At 52.5% G+C, this 22,647-nt stretch overlaps 1 protein-coding gene across 5 annotated transcripts; it reads left to right on the forward strand.

The window, feature by feature from the left end:
- Nucleotides 1-2,992: 2,992 nt before the first annotated feature.
- Nucleotides 2,993-17,899, forward strand: PER1 (period circadian regulator 1). Of its 5 annotated transcripts, none has more exons than XM_079133231.1 (23): nucleotides 2,993-3,081; nucleotides 8,411-8,824; nucleotides 8,943-9,041; nucleotides 9,137-9,291; nucleotides 9,383-9,504; nucleotides 9,590-9,791; nucleotides 9,943-9,994; nucleotides 10,120-10,262; nucleotides 10,625-10,703; nucleotides 10,780-10,886; nucleotides 11,050-11,203; nucleotides 11,314-11,422; nucleotides 11,505-11,636; nucleotides 11,878-11,983; nucleotides 12,071-12,242; nucleotides 12,331-12,461; nucleotides 12,694-12,873; nucleotides 13,488-13,730; nucleotides 14,617-15,227; nucleotides 15,658-15,844; nucleotides 16,034-16,223; nucleotides 16,508-16,658; nucleotides 17,012-17,899. In XM_079133231.1, exons 2-23 carry the CDS (start codon nucleotides 8,550-8,552, stop codon nucleotides 17,306-17,308), a joined length of 3,897 nt encoding a protein of 1,298 aa, XP_078989357.1. In that variant the 5' UTR covers nucleotides 2,993-3,081; nucleotides 8,411-8,549; the 3' UTR covers nucleotides 17,309-17,899. The 5 variants fall into 5 exon arrangements, with proteins under 5 accessions (XP_078989357.1, XP_078989358.1, XP_078989359.1 ...); XM_079133232.1 differs by lacking the exon at nucleotides 2,993-3,081 and adding an exon at nucleotides 3,106-3,382; XM_079133233.1 differs by lacking the exon at nucleotides 2,993-3,081 and adding an exon at nucleotides 3,397-5,278.
- Nucleotides 17,900-22,647: the final 4,748 nt, after the last annotated feature.

Consider the following 22,647-nt stretch of genomic DNA (forward strand, 5'->3'; position numbering starts at 1 on the left):
GGTAGTGTCTATATTTTTGTTTTTTCTCTGTTGGGCATTGAACCTAGGGCCTAGCACATGCTAGACAAGTGCTCTAGTACTAAGCTGCATCTCCAGCCCTTTTTATTTTATTTTGAGACAGAGCTGGGTAAAATGCCCAAGCTGGCCTTGAACTCACAGTCCTCCTGTCTCAGACTCCGGAGTTGCTGGGATTAATCCTTTGTTAACAAGTGAGAAAGGTATTGGATCTACAGGTATAACTGGAGGTTGAAAAGATACATTGGGAAGCAGCTGGGCTTTGCAGGAGGCCCTGACCTTTGGCAATGCAAATTGTAATTCCTTATGTGGCCAACAGAGGGGATTCAGGAGTTGGTAATGGCTGCTGAACTCTGCAGTTCTGAGGTTTCCAGCTTACCCCCTGCCTTGCCTGGGGCATGTTTCTGATGTTGGACTCCTTTGTCCCTTCCTAGATTTAACTCCTCAGTGGTCTGCAGTCGCTCCCCGTGGTTATTCACTACCAGACCTGGAGTAGATGGCCTTGCCCTTGCCCCTGAATCATCTCTTCCCCTTTGTGCCCAGCAGGGTACCAGTGTCAAAGGAACTAATAAATACTTGATTTTTGTTTGGTACTAGGAATTGAACCCACGGGGGCTTTACCACTGAGCTACATCTTCAGCCCTTTTTATATTTTGGTTGGTGTGGGGGGGGGGACCAGGGATTGAACTCGGAGTACTTAACCACCGAGTCACTTCTCCAGCCCTTTTTCTTATTTTTAGACAGGGTCTTTCTAAGTTGCTTAGGGCTTAAGTTGCTGAGGCTGGCGTCGAACTTGCAATCCTCCTGCCTCTGCCTTCTGAGTTGCTGGGTTTACAGACTTGTGCCACTGCTTCCAGTTTTATTTATGTTTGAGACAGGGTTAAAGTGCTTAGGGTCTCACTAAGTTGGTGAGGCTGGCCTGGAACTTGGGATTCTACTGCCTGAGCCTCCCAATGATAAATACTTGTTGACTCAGCTCAGGGAGACCCAGATGTGTGACAAAGAGCCAACTGTAGTATTGACAAACTACATATACATAGTTTTGACACACTACATACAGTAGATGATATACTAGCCTTCAGCCATATCACTAACCCTGTTTTATTTTGAGACGGTCTTGCTAAGTTGCTGAGGCTAACTTTGAACTTGATATTCCTACTTCCCTAGCTGCTGGAATTACAGGCATGGGCCACCATGCTCTCCGTGGGTGCTTTTAAAGCCTCATGATTTACTGGCAGAGCTAGCTAGTTGCCTTCAGAGGTGCTTTCAAAAGTAGTTTTGAGGCCCCCTCTCTAGAGATTCTGATTAGGTGCTTCTAAGGGGCCCAGGTCATTCTTGTAATTAGGTACACATCTTTAGAGAGGGTTTACAAAATGGTAAGATTTTTGTGTATGTTAAAAACATCATCTTGGGCTGGGGTTGTGGCTCAGTGGTAGAGCACTTGCCTAGCATGTGTGGGTCACTGGATTTGATTACCAGCACCACATATAAATCAATAAATAAAATAAAGGTCTGTCAACATCTAAAAAAATATTTTAAAAAACATCTTCTCCTTTGACCCAGTCATCCCACTCCTTGGTATATACTCAAAGGACTTAAAATGAGCATACTACAGTGATGCAGACACATCCATGTATATAGCAGCTCACTTCACAGTAGCTAAGCTGTGGAACTAACCTAGATACCCTTCAAAAGATAAACAGGTAAAGAAAATGTGGTAGGTATGCACAATGGAGTACTACTCAGCCATAAAGAAGAATGAAATTATGGCATTTGCCAGTAAGTAGATGGAACTGGAGACTAGAATGCTAAGTGATATAAACCAAAAACCAAAGGCTCAATGTTCTCTTTGCTATGTGGATGCTAACACACAATGGGTGGGAAGAGGAGACTAGAAGTTGGATTAGACTAAGGGGAATGAAAATAGGAAAGATAGTAGGATGAATCAGACATAACTTTCCTATGTTTATATATGAACACATGACCAGTGAAACTTCACATTGTTCAACCAGAATAGAATTCTAATTAGAATAAGTTATACTCCACTTATGTATGTCAAAATACACTTTACTGTCATGTATGTATAAAAAGTCCTCTCCTGAATTTCTTGTAGATTTAGGTTTTCCCTAGGCCCAAGGATACGCCTTCTCTGGTTTCAGGGACCTGGGTTCAAGTTTTAGCCCCAGTTTGACTATCGTATTACTTTCTACAGATTATGTAACCTCTGAATCAGTTTTATTTGTGAGGAAGTGGGTAGTAAGTGTGCTGGCCTCCGTGGTGTTTGTGAGAAACACTTGGCCTGGCTCACAGAAAATAATCAGGAGGTATCTGTAATGTTGTTGGTCATTATCATGATGCGGGCGGTGAGCGCTAAAGACTGTTTCATCCTAGTGCTCACGCCTTCCAGCTTTGGGCAGCTTCAGAGACTTTAGGGCCGGAGGCAAGCCCCAGAGGCAATCTTGTCACACACGGGTCTCTGTACAAAGTGTCCCCACCTACGCCATCACCATTTACATCTGCGCCTGCGTGCAGGTCAGGCTCCATGCGCCTGCGCACACTCCAGTCTTGGTTAAGTGTCGTCAAGGAAAATCCCCAGCTTCTGGGTAAACAAGTTGCCGCGTGAGATCTCCGGCACGTGTCACCTACATCTCCACGACCTCTCAGCCTATGAGAAAGTTTGGAGGGCAGGACTGGCATTTGCGTCAACCGATCTAGGTAGGTCGCGGGTTGTTGTTACAGCCAATAGAAATTCCGGAAGTGGGTGGAGGTGTGGTTTCCGGTCAGTCTTCCAATCGACGCGCAGGGGCGGTTCCTCCCGCACGTGGATCTATCACTACCGGTTGTCATGCTGACCAATGGGAAGATGACGGCGGCCGCAAAATGCCAATGGAGGCTTTACGGAGGCGGGGCGACTGCACGCGGCGCGGGGCATGGGTCGGTGTCACTGAGCCAATAAGATGGGGGGGCGTGGCATCCCGGGCGGTGGGCGGGCCTGGTGAAGCCTGTGTAATCGCTACCGTACGTCCCAGTGGTGAAGAAATTTGGATTCTGCGTGCACTCCGAGCGGTGAGTGTCCCGGGGATGGGGAGAAATGAGGAGCGATCGATGTGTGCATTTCCAGAGTGGTGTGTGCTGTCAGAAGGGGTGTAATTGGAGTGGAGGGATCATGCAAACGCGTGACTGTTGCTCTGGGAGGTCTGATGGTTGTGGAGAATAGGGACCGCGAACTCAGCTCTAGGAGGACCGGGTGGGAGTTACTGATATCAGTTCCCTCCGCCACCCTAGGGTACGTGGACCCGACTGTCAGGGAGGGGTGCCCAGAAGCTCTCAGCGACCCGATGGAGCGGAAGCCCTTGTTCCCGGGGAGGTATGGGGACGGTACCCCTGAGAGCTAGTGGGGAATGTTCCAGTGCTTGACTACGGTTTGGAGGGGTGCCTTCAGCACTTGAAAGAGGCAGAGGAGAGGTTCAGAGATCCTAGGGAGGTCCTGAAGGGCAGATGGGAGGGTACCCAAGAGTTGGCGTGGAATTTGAGAAGGGGTGCTGTGTTGATTAGTGTGACCTAGAGCCAGTCTCATCATGGCTGTGGTTGCCTTTCTTTTGTGTCGAAGGGAGAATTTGGGTCTAGGAGCCATCCTTGGGAATAGAGGTGGGGCAGCAATTGTTGGGTTATGAGAGGACGACAAACAGGGATTTGTGCAGATTGGCTGTGCACAGATCTTCCTGAGCCACTGGAGGTGGGGAGGCACCAAGAGCTTGCTCTAGTATCTATACAAATAACAAGGCCTATGGTAATGTGGCCTGAAATAAGGTGGAAGAGTGAGAAAGTGAGGTTCCTAGGAAAACTTTGGGGGCAGGGGACTACGGGGGTTATCTCAGCATGAGAACGTGGGAAAATGGGATACAATAAGTGTATGGGGAGTGTAAACAATGTCTGGCGATTGGACGTAAGGGGAAGAAAGGGTTAGATGGAATCTGTGTTCCAGGCTCCAAATTTAGCTGAATATTTGAGAGGCCGAGGTTTGTCAGTGCTGTAATACAGCTTAGAGGTTGGGTAATACCTCACAGGTTCCTGAATGGTAAGAAGTCAGAATGACAAGCCATCATTTATAGCTCAGATTTGAACCCTGAGCTCCATTTGTTAAGAGTCTGAGACCACATTATAAGGTAGAAAATTAAGGCAAGTTTAATAACTTCTTAGTGGACCCCCATGAAACGGGGATAATAACACCTATCTCACAGGGTTGTTTGGGGGATTAAATGAGATTAATGTATGTATAATGCTCAGCACAATGCCTACAATCATTTTTTAAAATGTAGCTTAAAAAATGGCTGTAGGGTGACAAAATAGTGACAGGGTGAGAGGTTTATGTGAATGTTGTGACTGCGAACTATTCTCACATTCTCATGTTTTTTCTGCAAGTATTGATGACTCCCCATTTTCCTTTTCCTGGTGCTTCTGGCCTTCAGGCACCAGCCCAAGTTTCTTCATTCCTCCCTGTCCCTCTCCCAAGATCCAGGCCCCAGACTGGGCTGCTTGCTCTGTTCCAGTTTGATTTCCTCATCCTAGACCCATTCACCTCCCTGCCCCTCCTCCCTCTCCTTCTCCCCGCCCCTACCCTGCTGCCATAGTAACAGGAGATTCGGGCTCTGAAGGCGGCCTCTGGGAGGGAGCAAAGGTGCCTGTTCTCTCGCAGAACTTGGGCCTCCACTTCTCCGCCTTGGCTCTTTGGTACTGAGCCAGCAGCAGTGTACAGTTTGGGAGAGGGGGGAAGCCAGTGCCAGGAGCTGTTAGGAGCGAGCAGAGGGGCCGGCAAATGCGAGTTCCAAAAGAAGAGCCAGGTGTGGGGGTGGGGAAGGGGGCCCCCCCCCCCCCAAACCTCTCTCCAGGAATCCCTGGCTTTGGGACAGGACGGCTGTCGTTGGGTTGGGGGGAGGCGTCCAGGCTGAGTGCATGTCCTGGGCCAACAGCCAAAAGAACACCATGTTCCCAAGTGCGCTAGCCGCCGCCCTCTCGGGCTGGCCGCCTCCCAAACCGCTGCCTCTCCAGCCTCCCTGCCCCACATTCCCCGGCTGCCTCGCCCCGCCCCCTTCCTCCGCTTTGACGTCACCGCTGTCTCCCGCCCCCTCTTCTCCATTGACGGCAGCAGAGCCTGGTTGCTGTGGGGACGGAGAGGCAGGACAACCAGGGCCTTGGGAGCAGGTGGGGGCTGCTGGAGCGCTGGATCCTTTCGTCTATGCAAAATACAGATGTGGAGGTGGAGGTGGGCGGGCAAGAACTGCCTGGGTCAGGGGAGATCATCCCTAGATCCTTGAAGAGAGTTGGGGAGGGAGAAAAACCGTTTTCAGAGAAGAGGACTTGAAAGTGAGACAAGGGCAGGGACACAGTAGGGTCGGGGGAGAGGTGTGTGGGGTGGAAGGCAGGACCATTTTCAAGAAGAGGCTGAGACTCCATGTTCCTGTATCCTTTGTTTTCTGAGATTTCCTGTTGGTTTTTCTGGATTGTTTTATAACAGCCCTGTGTCCCTGCTTTTCCTCAGAGGCCTTGCCCTCACCTCTCCATGGGAAACACACCACTGTAAGGAAAGCTTAGGCCACGTGACAGTGAGGGACGTGCATCTACAGCTGATTATGTCAGCAGCTGCGTGGGGGCCTCTTTACTTGCTACCCACGTTTCCAGGGAGTCCTGAGGGGGACTACTTATCACAGTGCTGGATGGAAGGGCTGTGTAAGTTCAGCTCTTCTGGACCCAGACTGGCACTTTTTCCCCCCAATCAAGCCCCTGTTCTCTTTTTAGCACTCAGTATTCTGTTCTTTCCTTCTTTAAAAAAAAAAAAAAAAAAAAAAAAAAAAATTATAGTTCTCCTTTCCACTTTCAGGTTTCATCACCTCCCACATCTAAACTTAGAAACAAAAATTGTCATGTTTATTGATCACCTACCATGTGTCAGGTCCTTTCCTGGGTGATGGAGAATACAGTGATGAGGTGGATGAGGTCCCTGTTGGGCCCCTGCATCTTGGCTTTCTCTTTTCCAAGCAGTGGGGATATGAATCGTTTACCACCCCACCTTTCTCTGTGAGTGGCTCCAGCTGTCCTTTTTCAACCTCTACTCCCCCTTCATCTCTCTTTAGCTCTGGCTTCCTGGCCTCCTCTTTTGGGGCAGCCCTAAATGTGGGTGGCTGTATCCTCTGAAGAAGCACTAGTCACCATGTAGGCTGCCGGGAGACCTTTTCAATGATTGGCTATGAAAACACCTGCCATTGTTTCCATTCACAACTCCCATTGGCTCTGGCTGCCCCTTCCATTGTCTGTATCCTCCATCCACCCACTCATCCCCCAATCACACGTGGACCCTCAATTGACCTCCTCCCAGAATTTGAAGTGTCAGAGGAAGGGAATTGAGGAGGAGAACCCAGGAAAGACCAAGCGAGATTTCTGTCTTTCCCCTTCCTCTCAGGATCCAGCCATCTCATCTAGCTTGATCCAGCTCCCAGGGTCTTACATTTCTCACCTCAGGACAGACCAAGATGTTCTGTTCTGCAAGGCTGGTCAGTTCCGCAAGTAGACATCTCTGACTACCTCCTGTGGCTCGGAGGCATTTTCCCTGAAGAGGGACAACTTCCTCTTCCTTCCTTCCCTTCCATTATTCACTGTGCAAGGCGTCCTGCACCCATTGGCTGGGCGGTGTCTGGGGCCCTACAGCCCAGCGCCAGCACCCAGGTCCACGTGCGCCGGTGTGTGTGACACAGCCCTGACCTCAGTGGGGGCCAGTAGCCAATCAGGCGCTGGGAAGCGATCCCTAGCCAATCGGGGGCGGGGCTGGAGGCTCTGTGGGCAGGGGGCCAATGAGGGGCAGTGCCTGGCATTATGCAACCCGCCTCTTAGACTCGCGGAGGTTCTACTCCGCTGCGGGCTGAAACAGCAGAGGGCAGGCGGCTGGAAGGCGCTCTCACCGCCAGGTAGGAATCTCCGTGACCATGATCGGGCCAGTCTCCGTCCTCGAGCCGGGCCGCCGCCACTTCCAATCTGATAGGGCACTCAGCCCAGGCACTCAGCACAGCAGCAGTCCGCCTTCCTTGTGGCTGTCCGCGGGGACCTAGGTGTTTCTCGCAACCCTGCACCGGGTGTCCACACTCCTGAGCCGCTCACATTACCTCCAGCTTTGCTCCCCGATCCCAGCCACCCCGACCCCACAACAGAACCTCAATGGGCAAGTCCCATGGCTCTTTTCTTGTCACACAGGGGTCCCCAGGTTTGCCCTGGCCCCAGGACCTCTTCAGGCTTTCGGCGCTCCCTGCCCTGCCCCCTCCAATCCCTGGCCTGGAGCCGGCTGTGATGTCAGCCCGCTTCGGGCTGGAACATCCCGTTCCCGGCGCTAGTTCCTGCTGTTGGCCACAGCTTTCCCTTTTCTCCTGGCGCCCAGAAAATGCTCGGGGATGGGGGTGTGGTTGGACGGGGAGTAGAAGAAGAACTGCTGGCTGTTTTGCGTCCCTGCTCAAGGCTTGGGATGCGGGGCGGGGGAGGGGTGACTGGAAAAGTAGGGAACTGAGGGGAGAGGATTCCTGGGTCCTTGATAATGGCAGGTGCCGGTTTCAGTTCGGCCGTCCGGTGGGGGGCAGGAGCCAGAGAAAGGAAGGCTGTACCGTAGTGGCCAGAATGACTGGGATCCAGCCTTGGGAGGCTTTTCCGCGGAGCGGGGAGGCGATTGTGTTTGATTTTAGGGAGGCCAGGACCAGCCCCTGGAATCCCTATAGGCCGTTCCTCTTCATAGGGCTGCCGGGGGACTTGGGTTATTTTAGAGTGGGCGACCCTGACTGTGTCCGCCACTGTGGGAGTGGGTCGTTCCCTCACTTCCGAGGGGAAATGGGGGAGGGTCGCCCCTCCCGGGCTCCCGTGGTCCCTCCAGCAACCGCTGAGCTCAGCGGCTGACGTCGGTTTCCCTAGCGACCGCGGCGACGGAAGCGCGTGGTGGGGCCACGCACGTCGTTGCGCATGTGCAGCGGGAGTAGTGCTGCCCCTGGATAAAATTAGCCCGGAAGCCTAAATTTAGGAGACTATAGGCTCATTACCTGGCTCTGCGGTCTTGGAGTCCCAGATCGACTTGGGACCTGATGGGAACTTGGGAATGGGAAAAGTCCAGGCTTTGGTTCACAACCATAGGTCTAGTCGACTGCTCAGGCTCTATTCACGCCATGCTGTCAGGGGAAGTGGGCGGGGGGGGGGGGTAATCTAAGAGAAGCCTCTTCCCACCTGTGGCACCCTTATAGGGACAGCAAGCAACATATCTTGGTTCCCTGTTGGAAGCCCCAGGAAGGGGAATGTCGCGTAAATCAGAGTTCTATGGGGCTAATAGCCCAGCTTTCTCCAAACCAAACTTCCTGATCTCCCCCTCCAGGTGCTGGCTGTGAACGAATTTCTCAACCTTCAGAAACAGTTCTTCCACCTCACTCACAAGCCAGGCCTCAAGGCCACCTTGTTCATCCGTGGTGGCCTCTGCACCGTCCCTGTTTTCCTGTCCTCCCCATGGCCCAGACATGAGCGACCCCCTAGAAGGGGCTGATGGGGGAGGGGACCCCAGGCCCCGAGAATCCTTTTGTCCTGGAGGAGTCCCATCCCCTGGACCCCCACAGCACAGGCCTTGCCCAGGCCCCAGCCTGGCTGATGACACCGATGCCAACAGCAACGGCTCAAGTGGCAATGAGTCCAATGGGCATGAGTCCAGGGGTGCATCCCAACGGAGCTCACATAGTTCCTCCTCTGGCAATGGCAAGGACTCAGCTCTTTTGGAGACCACCGAGAGCAGCAAGAGGTGTGTATGTTTGTGTGCTGCAAAGTCTGGGAGTAGTTTTGTAAATGGGTGAGCTAGGTGATAGGCTTCATGCTGCTAGTCACCTGTCCCTCATCTTGGGCTGTTGCCTCTCCTCTAGCACAAACTCTCAGAGCCCATCCCCACCCAGCAGTTCCATTGCCTACAGTCTCCTGAGTGCCAGCTCAGAGCAGGACAACCCATCTACCAGTGGCTGCAGGTTTGTGGGGTTGAAGGCTGGGGGAGAGGTCTGGAGGCCTGGGCCACACTCTGGGATTAATGCCTTTACCTCTTCCTTTCCCATGGGCCCTGCAGCAGTGAACAGTCAGCCCGGGCAAGAACCCAGAAGGAACTCATGACAGCACTTCGGGAGCTCAAGCTTCGACTGCCACCAGAGCGTCGGGGCAAGGGCCGTTCTGGGACCCTCGCCACACTACAGTATGCACTGGCTTGTGTCAAGCAGGTGCAGGGTGAGTGGTGTTTCAAGGGAATGCCAGGGCCTAGGTTATTGTGGGGGATCAGTCACCTTACTGATGCCACACATGTGTCCTTACATTGCAGCCAACCAGGAATACTACCAACAATGGAGCCTGGAGGAGGGTGAGCCATGTGCCATGGACATGTCCACATATACCCTGGAGGAGCTGGAGCATATCACATCTGAGTACACACTTCGCAACCAGGTCTGTAAGCAGCCTGGTTCCTCCATCCTAATGCACTCCCAACCTGCTCCCACAGCTCCTAAACTTATTCTTATTCTCCTTCTAGGATACCTTCTCGGTGGCTGTCTCCTTCCTGACAGGCCGAATTGTGTACATTTCGGAGCAGGCAGGTGTTCTGCTGCGTTGCAAGCGGGATGTGTTTCGGGGTGCCCGCTTCTCAGAACTCCTGGCTCCCCAGGATGTGGGTGTCTTCTATGGCTCCACTGCTCCATCTCGTCTGCCCACCTGGGGCACTGGGGCCTCTGCAGGTGAGATGCCCAAGTGCTTGTGGGGAGGGATGAGCAGCCCCAGGATGCTTTTGCTGGGAGGGTCAGGGAACCCAAGCTTTCCCTTGATGGTTTCTTATCAGCCCAGGTTAGGTGTAGGGAATGTGCTCACTGCCTTTCTCATCTGTCTCAGGTTCAGGTGTCAAGGATTTTACCCAGGAGAAGTCTGTTTTCTGTCGCATCAGGTAGGTGGGACGAGTGGAAGTAGGCCTCTCTTAATCCTCCCCGTGTCTTTGCTGTGTGGGTCATGACCTTGAAGGGTGGGTGACTTTCCATTGAAAGTCCCTAATACTTCTCTCTCCCTCGCTAGAGGAGGTCCAGACAGAGATCCAGGGCCTCGGTATCAACCATTCCGCCTAACCCCATATGTGACCAAGATCCGGGTCTCAGATGGGGCCCCTGCGCAGCCGTGCTGCTTACTCATTGCTGAGCGCATCCACTCGGGTTATGAAGGTGGGTGGGCCAGGGGTCGGCCTAGTGGGGAGTAGGAGGAAGGGTTTTTCTCTAGGCTGGGGGTAGGGCACAGAAAGTGAGACTGGGAGGCACCAATCAGGTCTTTAGAAATTTGGAACAGAAGAAGGTATTATAAGGAGAGGGATCAACTCTTTCTTGGATGTTGGGTTGGATAAGGGCTTTGAGCTGGGGCACGGTGAAAAAGAATGCTTTGGTGGTTCTCAGTGTTTTTACTGGTACAAGGCATAAGAATGGCCCAGGGCTAAGCTGCCAGCAAGCCAGCCTGGCCCCAGGTAGAGAGGAGGGCTGAGGAGCTGGACCATTCTGGATGAAACTCAACAGCAACACATTCTGTGCCACAGCTCCCCGTATCCCCCCTGACAAGAGGATTTTTACCACGCGCCATACACCCAGCTGCCTCTTCCAGGATGTGGATGAAAGGTAAGGTCAGGTCCTGGAGGAAAGGGAGTGGCCAGGTCTGAGGTCACGGCCACTCTGACACCTCTTCCCATTGCAGGGCTGCCCCGCTGCTGGGCTACCTACCCCAGGACCTCTTGGGGGCTCCAGTGCTTCTGTTCCTGCATCCTGAGGACAGACCCCTCATGCTGGCCATCCACAAGAAGAGTGAGTTCCTCTCACCTTGCTTTCCTTTCCTATCAGGCTTCTTCACTGCCCTCATGATCGTATCTCTTGGTGCCTTGGTCTCCTGGATCTCCAGTGGGGTGGCCCTACCTTACTCAGCTCTCCTTCCCACTGACCACCCCACCTCATTTCCCACTGCCATTAGTCCTGCAGCTGGCGGGCCAACCCTTTGACCACTCCCCTATCCGCTTCTGTGCCCGTAATGGGGAATATGTCACCATGGACACGAGCTGGGCTGGTTTCGTGCACCCCTGGAGCCGCAAGGTAGCCTTTGTGTTGGGCCGCCACAAAGTACGCACGTAAGTGGGCCATGTTACCTAGCTGATTTTGGGAGGGGGGAAGTGTGGGACAGGGCAGGGCTGAAGTAGGACTGGGGACAGGGCTGGACTCAACTTTCTGAACCCTGCAGGGCACCCCTGAATGAGGATGTGTTCACTCCTCCAGCCCCGAGTCCAACTCTGTCCCTGGACTCTGATATCCAGGAGCTTTCAGAGCAGATCCATCGGCTACTATTGCAGGTGAGAGCTGAGGGGAGGGGCTTGGGAGGCATGAAGAGGGTGGAAGCCATAGATATGTAACCTGTTCTTCTCCCTGCCATAGCCGGTGCACAGCTCTAGCCCCACAGGGCTCTGTGGGGTTGGCCCCCTGATGTCTCCAGGCCCTCTCCACAGCCCTGGTTCTTCCAGTGATAGCAATGGGGGTGATGCTGAGGGCCCTGGACCACCTGCTCCAGTAAGTGACCCTCTCCAATTCACCCTTCTAATTGCCTGATCTCCTGTCCTGCTTGGAATCAGCATTGCCATTCCCCAGAGCTTTTCTTTATGTCCCATTGCCTCTTGCTTCCTTTCTTTCCTTGTCTGTTCTCATCCAGGCCTTTGTGCTTTCTTACTGATACCTTTGTGTTTTATTGTGCCCTTGGTTCCTGGCACTAGGCAGGTGCCCACCTTTGCCCTCTGTACTGCTGTGCCCACAGGTGACTTTCCAGCAGATCTGTAAGGATGTGCATCTGGTGAAGCACCAGGGACAGCAACTTTTCATTGAGTCCCGGGCCCGGCCTCCCCCACAGCCTCGCCTCCCTGGTGAGTTGGTGATGCTGTGGGTAGGGGTGAAGAGTGAGACCTCTTCCTCACTCCAGACCCATTTACCTTTTTCTTTCCTTGCACCAGCTACAGGCACATTCAAGGCCAAGGCCCTTCCTTGCCAGTCCCCAGACCCAGAACTGGAGGCAGTCCCTACTCCAACCCAGGCTCCACTAGCCTTGGCCCCTGAGGAGGCTGAGAGGAAAGAAGCCTCCAGTTGTTCCTACCAGCAGATCAACTGCCTGGACAGCATCCTCAGGTAAGGCCTGTCTGGCACCTTCCCCTTCAGCATTTGGTCTGCCCCACCCCAGGCCCTGCCTTCATGCCCCTGCTATATCCATCCACAGGTACCTGGAAAGCTGCAACATCCCCAGCACAACCAAGCGTAAATGCGCTTCTTCCTCCTCCTATACTGCCTCCTCAGCCTCTGATGATGACAAGCAGAGGACAGGTCCAGTCCCCATAGGGGCCAAGAAAGGTAATGACCCAGTGCATGCCCAGCTCCCACTGTCCTGTCCTGGCCCAGTGGTCCTGATCTCTATACTTCTGCCTTGGGGGCCCCCACCTTGCTCTGCCCTTCCCTCTTTCCTTGCCTCCTCATATTCAGACTCCTCCATATTATCTAGAATCTCTCTCCCTCCTCCCTGGGATCCCCTTTTCTGACCTCCCAGTGGGGTGGGGGTGGTAACCAGTGCCATCTCTCTGCACAGATCCATCGTCAACAGTGCTGTCTGGGGAGGGGGCCACTCCTCGGAAGGAGCCAGTGGTAGGAGGCACCTTGAGCCCGCTCGCCCTGGCCAATAAGGCGGAGAGCGTGGTGTCTGTCACCAGTCAGTGTAGCTTCAGCTCCACCATCGTCCATGTGGGAGACAAGAAGCCCCCGGAGTCGGGTATGGGCATGGAGTGAGGGGGGGCATTGCCTGGGCTCCACTTGATCCTCAAGCCAGAGCTCCTTCCCACCTGCCTTTTCCTTCCCTTTTCCCCTCCATCCCCAGTGGAGAGGAAGCCTCCCTCTTAGCTTGGGGCTACTGCTGCTTACTTTCCACCAGCCTCTGCTGCTTGCCCCCTCCCCTGTTCTGCTCTCTTTCTTACTGTCAGTTTAAATATAAAGTATGGAATGTGGCCAGGGTACTGACCACAGAGGGTTGAGGAAAGTAATATTGAAGTTCCCTAAAGGGTCTTTGGATGTTGACCTCAAAAATGTGTGAAGAAAGGGCAAGGAGTAGGTTTCTTTTCCAACAAGTTGTGATGGTGTCATCCTTAGGGGTTCCTGACAGGGTAGTGACCACTAGAAGAGACTGAGTATCTCTTTCCCCCTGGAGCAGCTTTGCATGGCCCTTGGCCAACCTTCAGCAGGGAGGTGGCCAGGAGATGTCCATGGACCCAGGCTTGGCTGGGGGCAGAAGCTGGGGTTGGTGGAGTCATTGAATAGGGAGGGTATGATGTGGGTGTGTGTTGCCCCTGAGATGGTTCTGATGTCCCTTCCTCATCTCACTTTCCTTAGACATCATCATGATGGAGGACCTGCCTGGCCTAGCCCCAGGCCCAACCCCCAGCCCGGCCCCCAGCCCCACAGTAGCCCCTGACCCAGCCCCAGATGCCTACCGCCCAGTGGGCCTCACCAAGGCCGTGCTGTCCCTGCACACACAGAAGGAAGAGCAAGCCTTCCTCAGCCGCTTTCGAGACCTTGGCAGGCTTCGTGGACTCGACAGCTCTTCCACGGCCCCCTCGGCCCCTGGCGAGCGAGGTAGTCACCTGGGGCTTTCCCGAGCTGCCCTCTGCCCAGACTAGGGCCAGACGGTTGTGTGGTGGGCATTGAGGGAGATGTTCCTGCTCCAGGGACCCAGGCTGGTGCTGTGTCTACCACCAGGGCCCTGTCTAGGGACAGGCCCCTCGCTAGCCTCTCCCCTTTAGGCTGGGGTGCCGGGCTGCAGCCAGAGGAGGGCAACCTGGGGGGCTGGCACTGAGACAGGAGGGCAGAGGTGCCCTGTTCCAGGTAAGCTACTTCAGGCCTAACCTGGGGGCAGGGGCAGGAAGTGTGCCCACCTAGGACTCAGATGTCACTGATCAAGAGATCTGCATAGACTCTGGGCCAACTCGCAGTGGGGTTGGAGCTTCAACGGCAGGTGAAGGGTAGCCCCTCCAGGGGCCTGAGGGAGATCCTATGCAGATGGATACAGGACTGAGGGCTCAGTCCCGGGCTTTCCCACCCATCTCTTCACTCCATTGCAAGCCAGACAGCACAACCTCGCCTGGCAGGAGGAGGACCTAGGCTGGCAGTGCCTGCGGGATTTTGGCAAATGGACTGGAGCTGCCTTCCTTTTCGTCTGTGGACTACTCTGCCTCCTCCCATCTGCCAATGTGCTTCTGTCCTTTGCACATCCCCATCTTGACCCCTCATGTAACCTTGCCTTCCCTGGCTCCTTTCTCAATAAACCCCCCTCTCCCTGGCTCCTGTGATTCTTCCCTGAAGGTGCCCCCACCTCCTGAGTCCCTTCTGTTCTGTATTACCTGTAAAGCTCTTTCTGGGGCCTTTCCCCGCCCTCTCCCTGGTCAGTGTGTCAGGGCAGTGGGAGTGGCAGGGGCACTAACTACAGGTTGAGGCCCTCACTAACCCTAGTCTTTCCCCACAGGCTGCCACCATGGCCCAGCACCCCCCAGCCGCCGACACCACTGCCGATCCAAAGCCAAGCGCTCACGCCACCACCAGACCCCACGGGCTGAAGCCCCCTGCTATGTCTCCCACCCCTCACCTGTGCCCCCCTCTGGCCCCTGGCCCCCCCCTCCAGCCACTACTCCCTTCTCAGCAGTGGTCCAGCCTTATCCACTCCCAGTGTTCTCCCCTCGGGAAAGTCCCCAGCCTCTTCCTCCTGCCCCCACGTCTGTGCCCTCTGCCACTTTCCCTGCCCCCCTAGTAACTCCAATGGTGGCCTTGGTGCTCCCTAACTATCTGTTCCCTACTACATCTAGCTATCCCTTTGGGGTACCTCAGACACCAGTTGAGGGGCCTCCTACCCCTGCCTCCCATTCACCCTCTCCATCCCTGCCCCCACTGCCTCCTAGTCCCCCACATCACCCAGACTCCCCACTGTTCAACTCAAGATGCAGTTCCCCACTCCAGCTCAATCTGCTGCAACTTGAGGAGCCCCCCCGTGCTGAGGGGGGCACTGTTGCAGGGGGTCCTGGGAGCAATGCTGGGCCCCCACCTCCTAGTGAGGAGGCTGCTGAGCCTGAAACCAGATTGGTGAGCACTGATTCCCTGTGCCTTGCTACCAGTCCCCCAACCCACACCCCCTGCCCCCCTTCCACCTGGTGCTACTTCCTGCCCTGGTGGGCTGGTGTCTCGGCATCTTGGAGATGGCGTGGAGGGTGGGGCAAGAGATCCCTGCTGAATTTCTGATTGAGGCAGAAATGGGCTACCTCCCCCATGAAGGGACAGTCTTATCGCTCTGACTGGTAATGAGGACATCTTAATAACTTCTGAAAGGGCATTTGCCACTTGGAAAGGATCTGGTGTCACATCCCTACTGTTTGTCAGCTTTCCTGTCTCAGCTTGGCCCTGTGTCATGGAATGGGGAGCATACCTCTTGGTTGAATGTGCCTCCCCTACCCACTCTAGCAGAAGCAGTTGAAGAGAAGCCCAGGTGCTAACAACCCCTTAACCCCTCCTCCAGGTGGAGGTAACGGAATCCTCCAATCAGGATGCACTCTCTGGCTCCAGTGACCTATTGGAACTGCTGCTGCAAGAGGACTCTCGTTCTGGCACAGGCTCTGCAGCCTCAGGCTCCCTTGGCTCTGGCTTGGGCTCTGGGTCCGGTTCAGGCTCCCATGAAGGGGGCAGCACCTCAGCCAGCATCACCCGTGAGTGCCCACCTTCCAACACCTCTGGGGTTAGGACAGTAACTGGGGAGTTGGTAAGCCAGGCTTCATCTTGACTGAGCTTGCCAAGCCCATTGGGCTCCATGTGTGACCTTGGAGGGTGGTGTGGTGAGGCCCTGGGTTGGATATGCTGACTAGACTGGCTCTACTGGCCTGCCTCCTACTCCATAGGCAGCAGTCAGAGCAGCCACACAAGCAAGTACTTTGGCAGCATTGACTCTTCGGAAGCTGAAGCTGGGGCTGCTCAGGCCAGGACTGAGCCTGGGGACCAGGTCATTAAGTATGTGCTCCAGGATCCCATCTGGCTGCTTATGGCCAATGCTGACCAACGTGTTATGATGACCTACCAGGTGCCCTCCAGGTAAGTTTCAGAGGCCACCTCAGCCTCCCTTTCAGAGGTAATAGGAAGACTGGTTTTCCTTCATTGCCCCCAAAATTTGGGTTATGGCTCTGACCTGGATGTTGCCATTTTACCCTCTGTCCCTTGGATCCCTAACTTCCTTCCTTCCAACCTGAGGGCAGGTTGACTGGTCTTGGAAAGTACCTGAGGTTCAGGAGAGGAGCAGAAGGCAGTGGGTGGGGGCTTTGGTAGAGGAAGAATGTCAACTGGTTCTGGTCCTGGATCCCAGCCTCTGCCTTTTGCAGGGACATGGCATCTGTGCTGAAGCAGGATCGGGAACGGCTCCGAGCCATGCAGAAGCAGCAGCCTAGGTTCTCAGAGGACCAGCGGCGGGAACTGGGTGCTGTGCACTCCTGGGTCCGCAAGGGCCAGTTGCCTCGGGCCCTTGATGTGATGGTGAGAGAAGTCTGGGACAGGGAGGAAGAAAAATGAGCTCATGTTCAAGGGATAGAGGCTAAGGGCTATCCTTAGTCCTTGGATTGTTAATCCTACTGTTTGCTACCAGATTATGTAGTATAAGACCACATGAGTTTTTGCAGAACTTTTCTGAAGCCTCCCATGCTAACATACATTGTAACTATCCCATGGGGAGTCTGGGTGAAGGACAAAAAGCATTTTCCAAGCTTTTTGAATCCCAGATGCATCCCAGGACTGGTTTCTTGGGAGCACCACAGAGTTGGGTGGAAAGTTGGGCTGTTGATTAGCAGTGAGGACTCAGCCTAACTCACTCATCTCCTTCTTCTTCCAAGGCCTGTGTGGACTGTGGTAGCAGCTCCCAAGACCCTGGCCACCCTGATGACCCACTTTTCTCGGAGCTGGATGGACTGGGGCTAGAGCCCATGGAGGAGGGTGGAGGCGAGGGTGGCAGTAGTGGTGGTGGTGGTGACGGTGATGGTGGCATGGGTGAGGGTGAGGGTGGTGAGGAGGCCCCGGCCCAAGTTGAGGCCAAGGTCTCAAGCTCTCAGGACTCTGCCATGGAGGAGGAGGAACAAGGTGGGAGTTCGTCCAGTCCAGCCTTATGTGCAGCAGAAAATGGCACCAGCTAAACTCCATTTTGGGGCCACTTCCCGGAGTCCATGCGAGGCATCCTTCTCTCATGTTGCAATTCTCAGAACTCAGATGTGGCTGGACCAACCAATAGAAAACTGCCCCAGCTTCTCCCACCTTAGGGGGCGGGACCCCCATCACCAGCCCAGCATCCAGAGGCTGCCTCTGGCTTCTTAGGGAACAGAGGAACTTTTCAGGCCCACCAAGAGGAGGGTCACCGCCCACCCTTTGTGGAGGCCCTTCTTCTGGATAAGGTTGCTGACAAGCTGCTGAAATGGGCTCGCCAAATCCCAGCTGAGCCTGAGTCCCAGTCCCGAGGGTTGGGGCTGCACTTATTTATTAGGGGAGACAGCTCTCTCTCCCTCCTCCTCCCCACATGGGGGGAGGGGAGCCTGGGGCCCAAGGAGGACCCAGGGGTTTGAACCCCTAGCTGCTCCAGGGTGGGGGAGGTTGGTGGACCATGGAGTCCCTGGTGCTGCCCCTCAGGTGGGACCCAGGCGTTCTCAGCTTTACCCTCTACCAATGGCATTTGTGTTTTTGATATTGTGTCTGTTATTATTTTTTTAATACAAAAAGAAAACAAAAACCCAGGACTTTGTGGAATGAAGTTTGGGGTTTGGGTGAGGGGAGGAATGGCTCTGCTTCCAGGAGGGTTGTAGTGAGGGTGGCCTCTTCCAACCCACCCCACCGGCCCCATGAACCCGTTCCTCTCGCCTGCACATCCTTTCATCTGAAGGGCCTTGTTGAGACAGCTGAATCTGCCTAACTCAAACTGTCCACTCACTTCTATACTCACTCCTCCATCCACTGGGTTTGTCCTGGAAGGGAGAGATAAGAAGCAATTTGTGGCTAAGGGCTTGGGCAAGCTTCAACCACAGGTCACGGTGGCAGAGGCAGGAGAAAGCCTGCTTAACCCCGCGCTGCCCTGAGGCAGTAGAGGGTGTCTTTAACTTTTATTTTAGTATCTTGGTCATCACACAGGAGATTAAGTACCTAAGGCACATGGAGTAAGGTGCCCATTCAAGGAAGATGGAGCAGGGCGCAACCAGAAAAGGAAACCTAGATCGCTGGATTCCCAGTACGGCGTCTGAGGCTGGTGTCCCATGTGCTGGAACCCAATAACACCTGATCTATCTCGGGGCAAGATGCCTCCTCTGCCGGCGCCGTGGCTTAGCTGGTTAAAGCGCCTGTCTAGTAAACAGGAGATCCTGGGTTCGAATCCCAGCGGTGCCTGAGTTAGCAAGGACTGGTATATTATTGCTGCAAGGAGGAAATATCCAATCTTAGGAGGTTCGTGTCACACCCTTTCACAGATTATTATTCTTACCAAGTCTATCCCCCCTTGGCCTCCGTTCTCGTGCACTTTTAGTGTATATTTGGAAGCGAAGACACTCTTCGCCCTCGAAATCCAGGGTGGAGCGGCCTTCCCATCCCGTTGTCTGCCTCCAAGGATGTGGGGAACGACTCTGTTGGGGGCTTGTTTTGTTGAGGATATAACTGGCTTGGGAGAGGGATGCAGTTCAAGGGAAGCTACCGTTCCAACACCGCTAACTTGGTGAAGGCCGGGATCAGCGGCTGAGCCTGAGCGCACGCGCGCAGTCATCTCCAGACAGTGGGGTGGGGCTGGCAGGAGGCGGGCACATTGATAGGCAGCTATAGTTGCGCAGGCCCCAGGCCGCACGCGGCTGTGATGGCCGAGTGGTTAAGGCGTTGGACTCGAAATCCAATGGGGTCTCCCCGCGCAGGTTCGAATCCTGCTCACAGCGTTGGTAGTTTTGGCAGTGGGCGTTGCTACTTCCAAGGTGGAAGTCAGTTTGTTTTCTAGGCCTTTCCTTCCCTTGAAGAAGCGTCCACGGCATTCTGAAGATCACAGATATTCAAATCCCCCAGGATCAGCCTACTAGCGCCCTCTTGCGAGGCCCCGCCTCCTACCGACTTGCAAAAGCCCTATTTATGGCAAATTTCGATTCATAATTCAATATCAATTTCTGGGTGCTACTCAGCAGGCAGATTAAGTTTCCCTAATCCATTCAGCCTCCTACTGTTCTATGAGACCATTGCATTTCTTTTCTCATTTCAATCACGATTCTCTTAATCTTTCTTCAGTTTTACTTTCTGGGTCACTGAGAAAATAAAGCATTCTGAACAGTTTCCCACCGACAAGCTCAGTCCCGCTACTTACCTACCCACCTACCTGAGTTTGTAACCACAGATTTCCTTTCCTTCTCATTACTGTAGAAAAACCCTTCCACTGAATTATGACCAACCTCTGCACCTATTAGATTTCCCATTCCTTTGGGCCCACTCAAGAACATTGCATTTTTTCTATACCATCAAATTTCCCTCTCTCCTGGATTGTTCCCATCAGCCTACAGACATTGTAATATCTCTCATTTAGAACAAGCTAGACAACAAAAGCTAATAACTAAGACTTAAATGTGTTCCCCAGAAGTTCTCGTGTTGGAACTTCAATCCCCAATCTTAGGTTGATTGGAGGTGGGGTCTTTGGGAGGTAATTAGGATTAGATAAGGTAATGAAATTGGGGCCCCAACAATGACATTAGCCAGGCGCGGTGGCACACGCCTGAAATCTCAGTGGCTCGGTAGGTTGAGACAGCAGGATCCGTGAGTTCAAAGCAATTTAGCTAGGCCCTAAGCAACTCAGCAGAAAACCTGTCTCTAAAATAAAATATAAAAAGGGGCTGGGGATGTGGCTCCGCAGTTAAGTGTCCCTGAGTCCAATCCCTGGTGTCATTAGTAGCTTTATAAGAAGAGGAGAACAAGAGAACTGGCCACCCCTAGGAGCACACATGATGGCTCACTTGCTGTTTCACAATGGGATGACCCTCATCAGATTGCCTAGCAGATGCCAGTGCCACACTCTTGCACTTCCCAGGCTCCAAAACCACAAGCTAAATATTCTTTATAAGTTACCCAGTCCATAGTATTGAGGAATACCAACAGAAAACAGACTCTATCTTGTCCCCACACACTCTTCCAACCACCACTTAATTTCTCTGCTCCCTTCTATAGCACGTGTAATAAGACATACTGTTTCCAGTCTCCTATGCTACTTTAAGCCCTCTCCAACCTTGTCCCTTCCTGCATCAAGGCTGCCCAGGTTAGGTTACCTACCAAATGACTATCACACTGCTAAATCCATTGATCACTAAACTAGTTAGCAACACTTGACACAGATGTCCCCCTTTCTCTCTCCTTGGAGCATTAGGGACTGATTGGGCAAGTGCTTTACCACTGAGCTATAGCTACAGCCCCAGTCCTCTGCTCTCCTCTTAGTGATACCCTCTTCTCTTGCCTTGTAGGTCACCACACCCCTCTGATATTCCTTCTTCATTAGCAGCTTGTTCACAGACTCCTTTGCTGGTTTCTCATCATCTGGATCTCTGAATGTTTGGTCTCAAGGTTCAATCTTCCAACTGCATTTTTTCTCTACCTGTTTATCTACCTTGGTGATCTCCAGGCCTGTGGCTAAATCATTCCACATTTTCATCTTTAGCTCCAGAACTCTCTCCTAACTTACAGAAACTTATATCTATTGCCCACTTGTCATCTACACTTTGATATCTAGTACGAATGACAAACTTTAAATATGCAAATTCTACTGCTGGCCTTCTCAAAAGCTGCTTCACTTGTAGTCTTTCCATTTCAATAAATGGAAATTCCAATCCTTCAACTGGTTAGACTAAAAACTTCAGCATCATCCCTCATTCTTCTCTTTTTCTCACACTCCACATATCATCAGTCCATACTTTCTTTTCAAAATGTGTCAAAAATCTGACTACTTGTTACTACATTCACCACTATGCCCTGGTCCAACCACCCTCTGCTCTCACTTATTACAAGATCACTAAATTACAAGATTATTACAAGATCACTAAATTATTTCCTGGTTTCCATTCTTGTCCCTAGTTCCATTATGGTGTACTTGTAACACAGTAGGCAGATCCCTATAAAATATAAATAAGATTCTGTCATTCTTCTCTTTGAATTTTCCAGTGGGGATGTCAATGTGAATCAATGGTTTTAATGTGCATATAGATATAGAAATAAATGTATACATACACATATTCCCTACCCCTAAACACTGAGTGAGCTTAGAAGCAATCATACACCAGTAGCAATGAGCACACCAAGAGCCTAGATCTTAGCTACCAAGTACTGTTCTCTACTGAAATGAATGAGGGCTCCTTGGAGAACAGGTTGATTCCAGCACTGGATTTGGAGAATTATCAGATTATTTTGGAATATTTTGTTGCAACAGAAAGCAAAGAAACCCTCGAAGAAAATTGGGTAAATATCAAAAAGATACAATATCAAGGGGCAGCTGGGTGGGTTCCAGTGACTCTCACCTGCAATCCCAGCAATCCCAGTGACTGGGAAGTCTGAGGCAGGAGAATCACAAGTTCATAGGCCAGCCTGAGCAATTTACCAAGACTCTTAATAACTTAGATTCTCTCTCAAAATAAAAAATAAAATGGGCTGTGGATGTAACTCAGTGGTAAAGTGTCCTTGGGTTAAATCCGCAGCACTAAAAAAATAAAATAATAAAAATTTTAAAAAGCCCTCCACTGGTTTCTCACCTCACTCAAGAATACCAATTGACCTTGAAGGACCAAACTGATCTACTTGCAACCTTCTCTACTTCCCCACTTCATCTCTCTGATCTCACCTCCTACCACTCCTATACTTGCCACCTCCCCCCATTCTGACCAGCCGGCTTGCTGCTCCCTTTTTCCTTGACAAGTCAGGCCTAGTGCTATCTCAAGTTCTTCATGCTTAGCAGTTCCCTACCCCTGGAATGTTCTTTCCCAAGTATCTCTGTATCCCTGTAACCTGTATCCTTCACCTCTTCAATTTCACTTTTTTATGAGTCCTTCCAGAAACAGACCATCCAAAATTACAATTCTCACTCTCCACTTCTCTCTCCATAGCACTTCCCATACACCAAATAGTACGTTTTATATACTGTGCATTGACTGTTTTCTGTACAAGAATGCATGGCCCATAAACATTGCCTGTTTTGTTGGGTGCTCTCTCTCCAGGGCCTAGAACAGAGTCAGGCACACAGTATGCACCCTATAAACATGTGCTGAAGAAAGAAAGAGTGCCTGTAATCCCAGTGGCTCTGAAGGATGAGGAAGGAGGATCATGAGTTCAAAGCCAGCCTCAGCAATTTAGCAAGGCCCTAAGCAAGTTAGTGAGATCCTGTCTCTAATAAAATATGAAAGAGGGCTGGACATGGTGGCTTAGTGGTTAAGCACCCCTGGGTTCAATTTTTAGTACAAAAAAAAAAAAAAAAAGAAAAAGTGTTAGGGTT

This window comes from Sciurus vulgaris, assembly GCF_902686455.1.
Source record: "Sciurus vulgaris genome assembly, chromosome: 3".
Lineage (NCBI taxonomy): Eukaryota > Metazoa > Chordata > Mammalia > Rodentia > Sciuridae > Sciurus > Sciurus vulgaris.

What these genes read in the sequence shown, in the direction of transcription:
- PER1 (XM_079133231.1), top strand. Translation starts at nt 8,550, where the DNA reads ATGAGCGACCCCCTAGAAGGGGCTGATGGGGGAGGGGACCCCAGGCCC. An exon ending in CATCCACTCGGGTTATGAAG is followed by an intron (nt 10,263 to 10,624) that starts GTGGGTGGGCCA and finishes TCTGTGCCACAG; the next exon opens with CTCCCCGTATCCCCCCTGAC. An exon ending in TTCCAGGATGTGGATGAAAG is followed by an intron (nt 10,704 to 10,779) that starts GTAAGGTCAGGT and finishes TTCCCATTGCAG; the next exon opens with GGCTGCCCCGCTGCTGGGCT.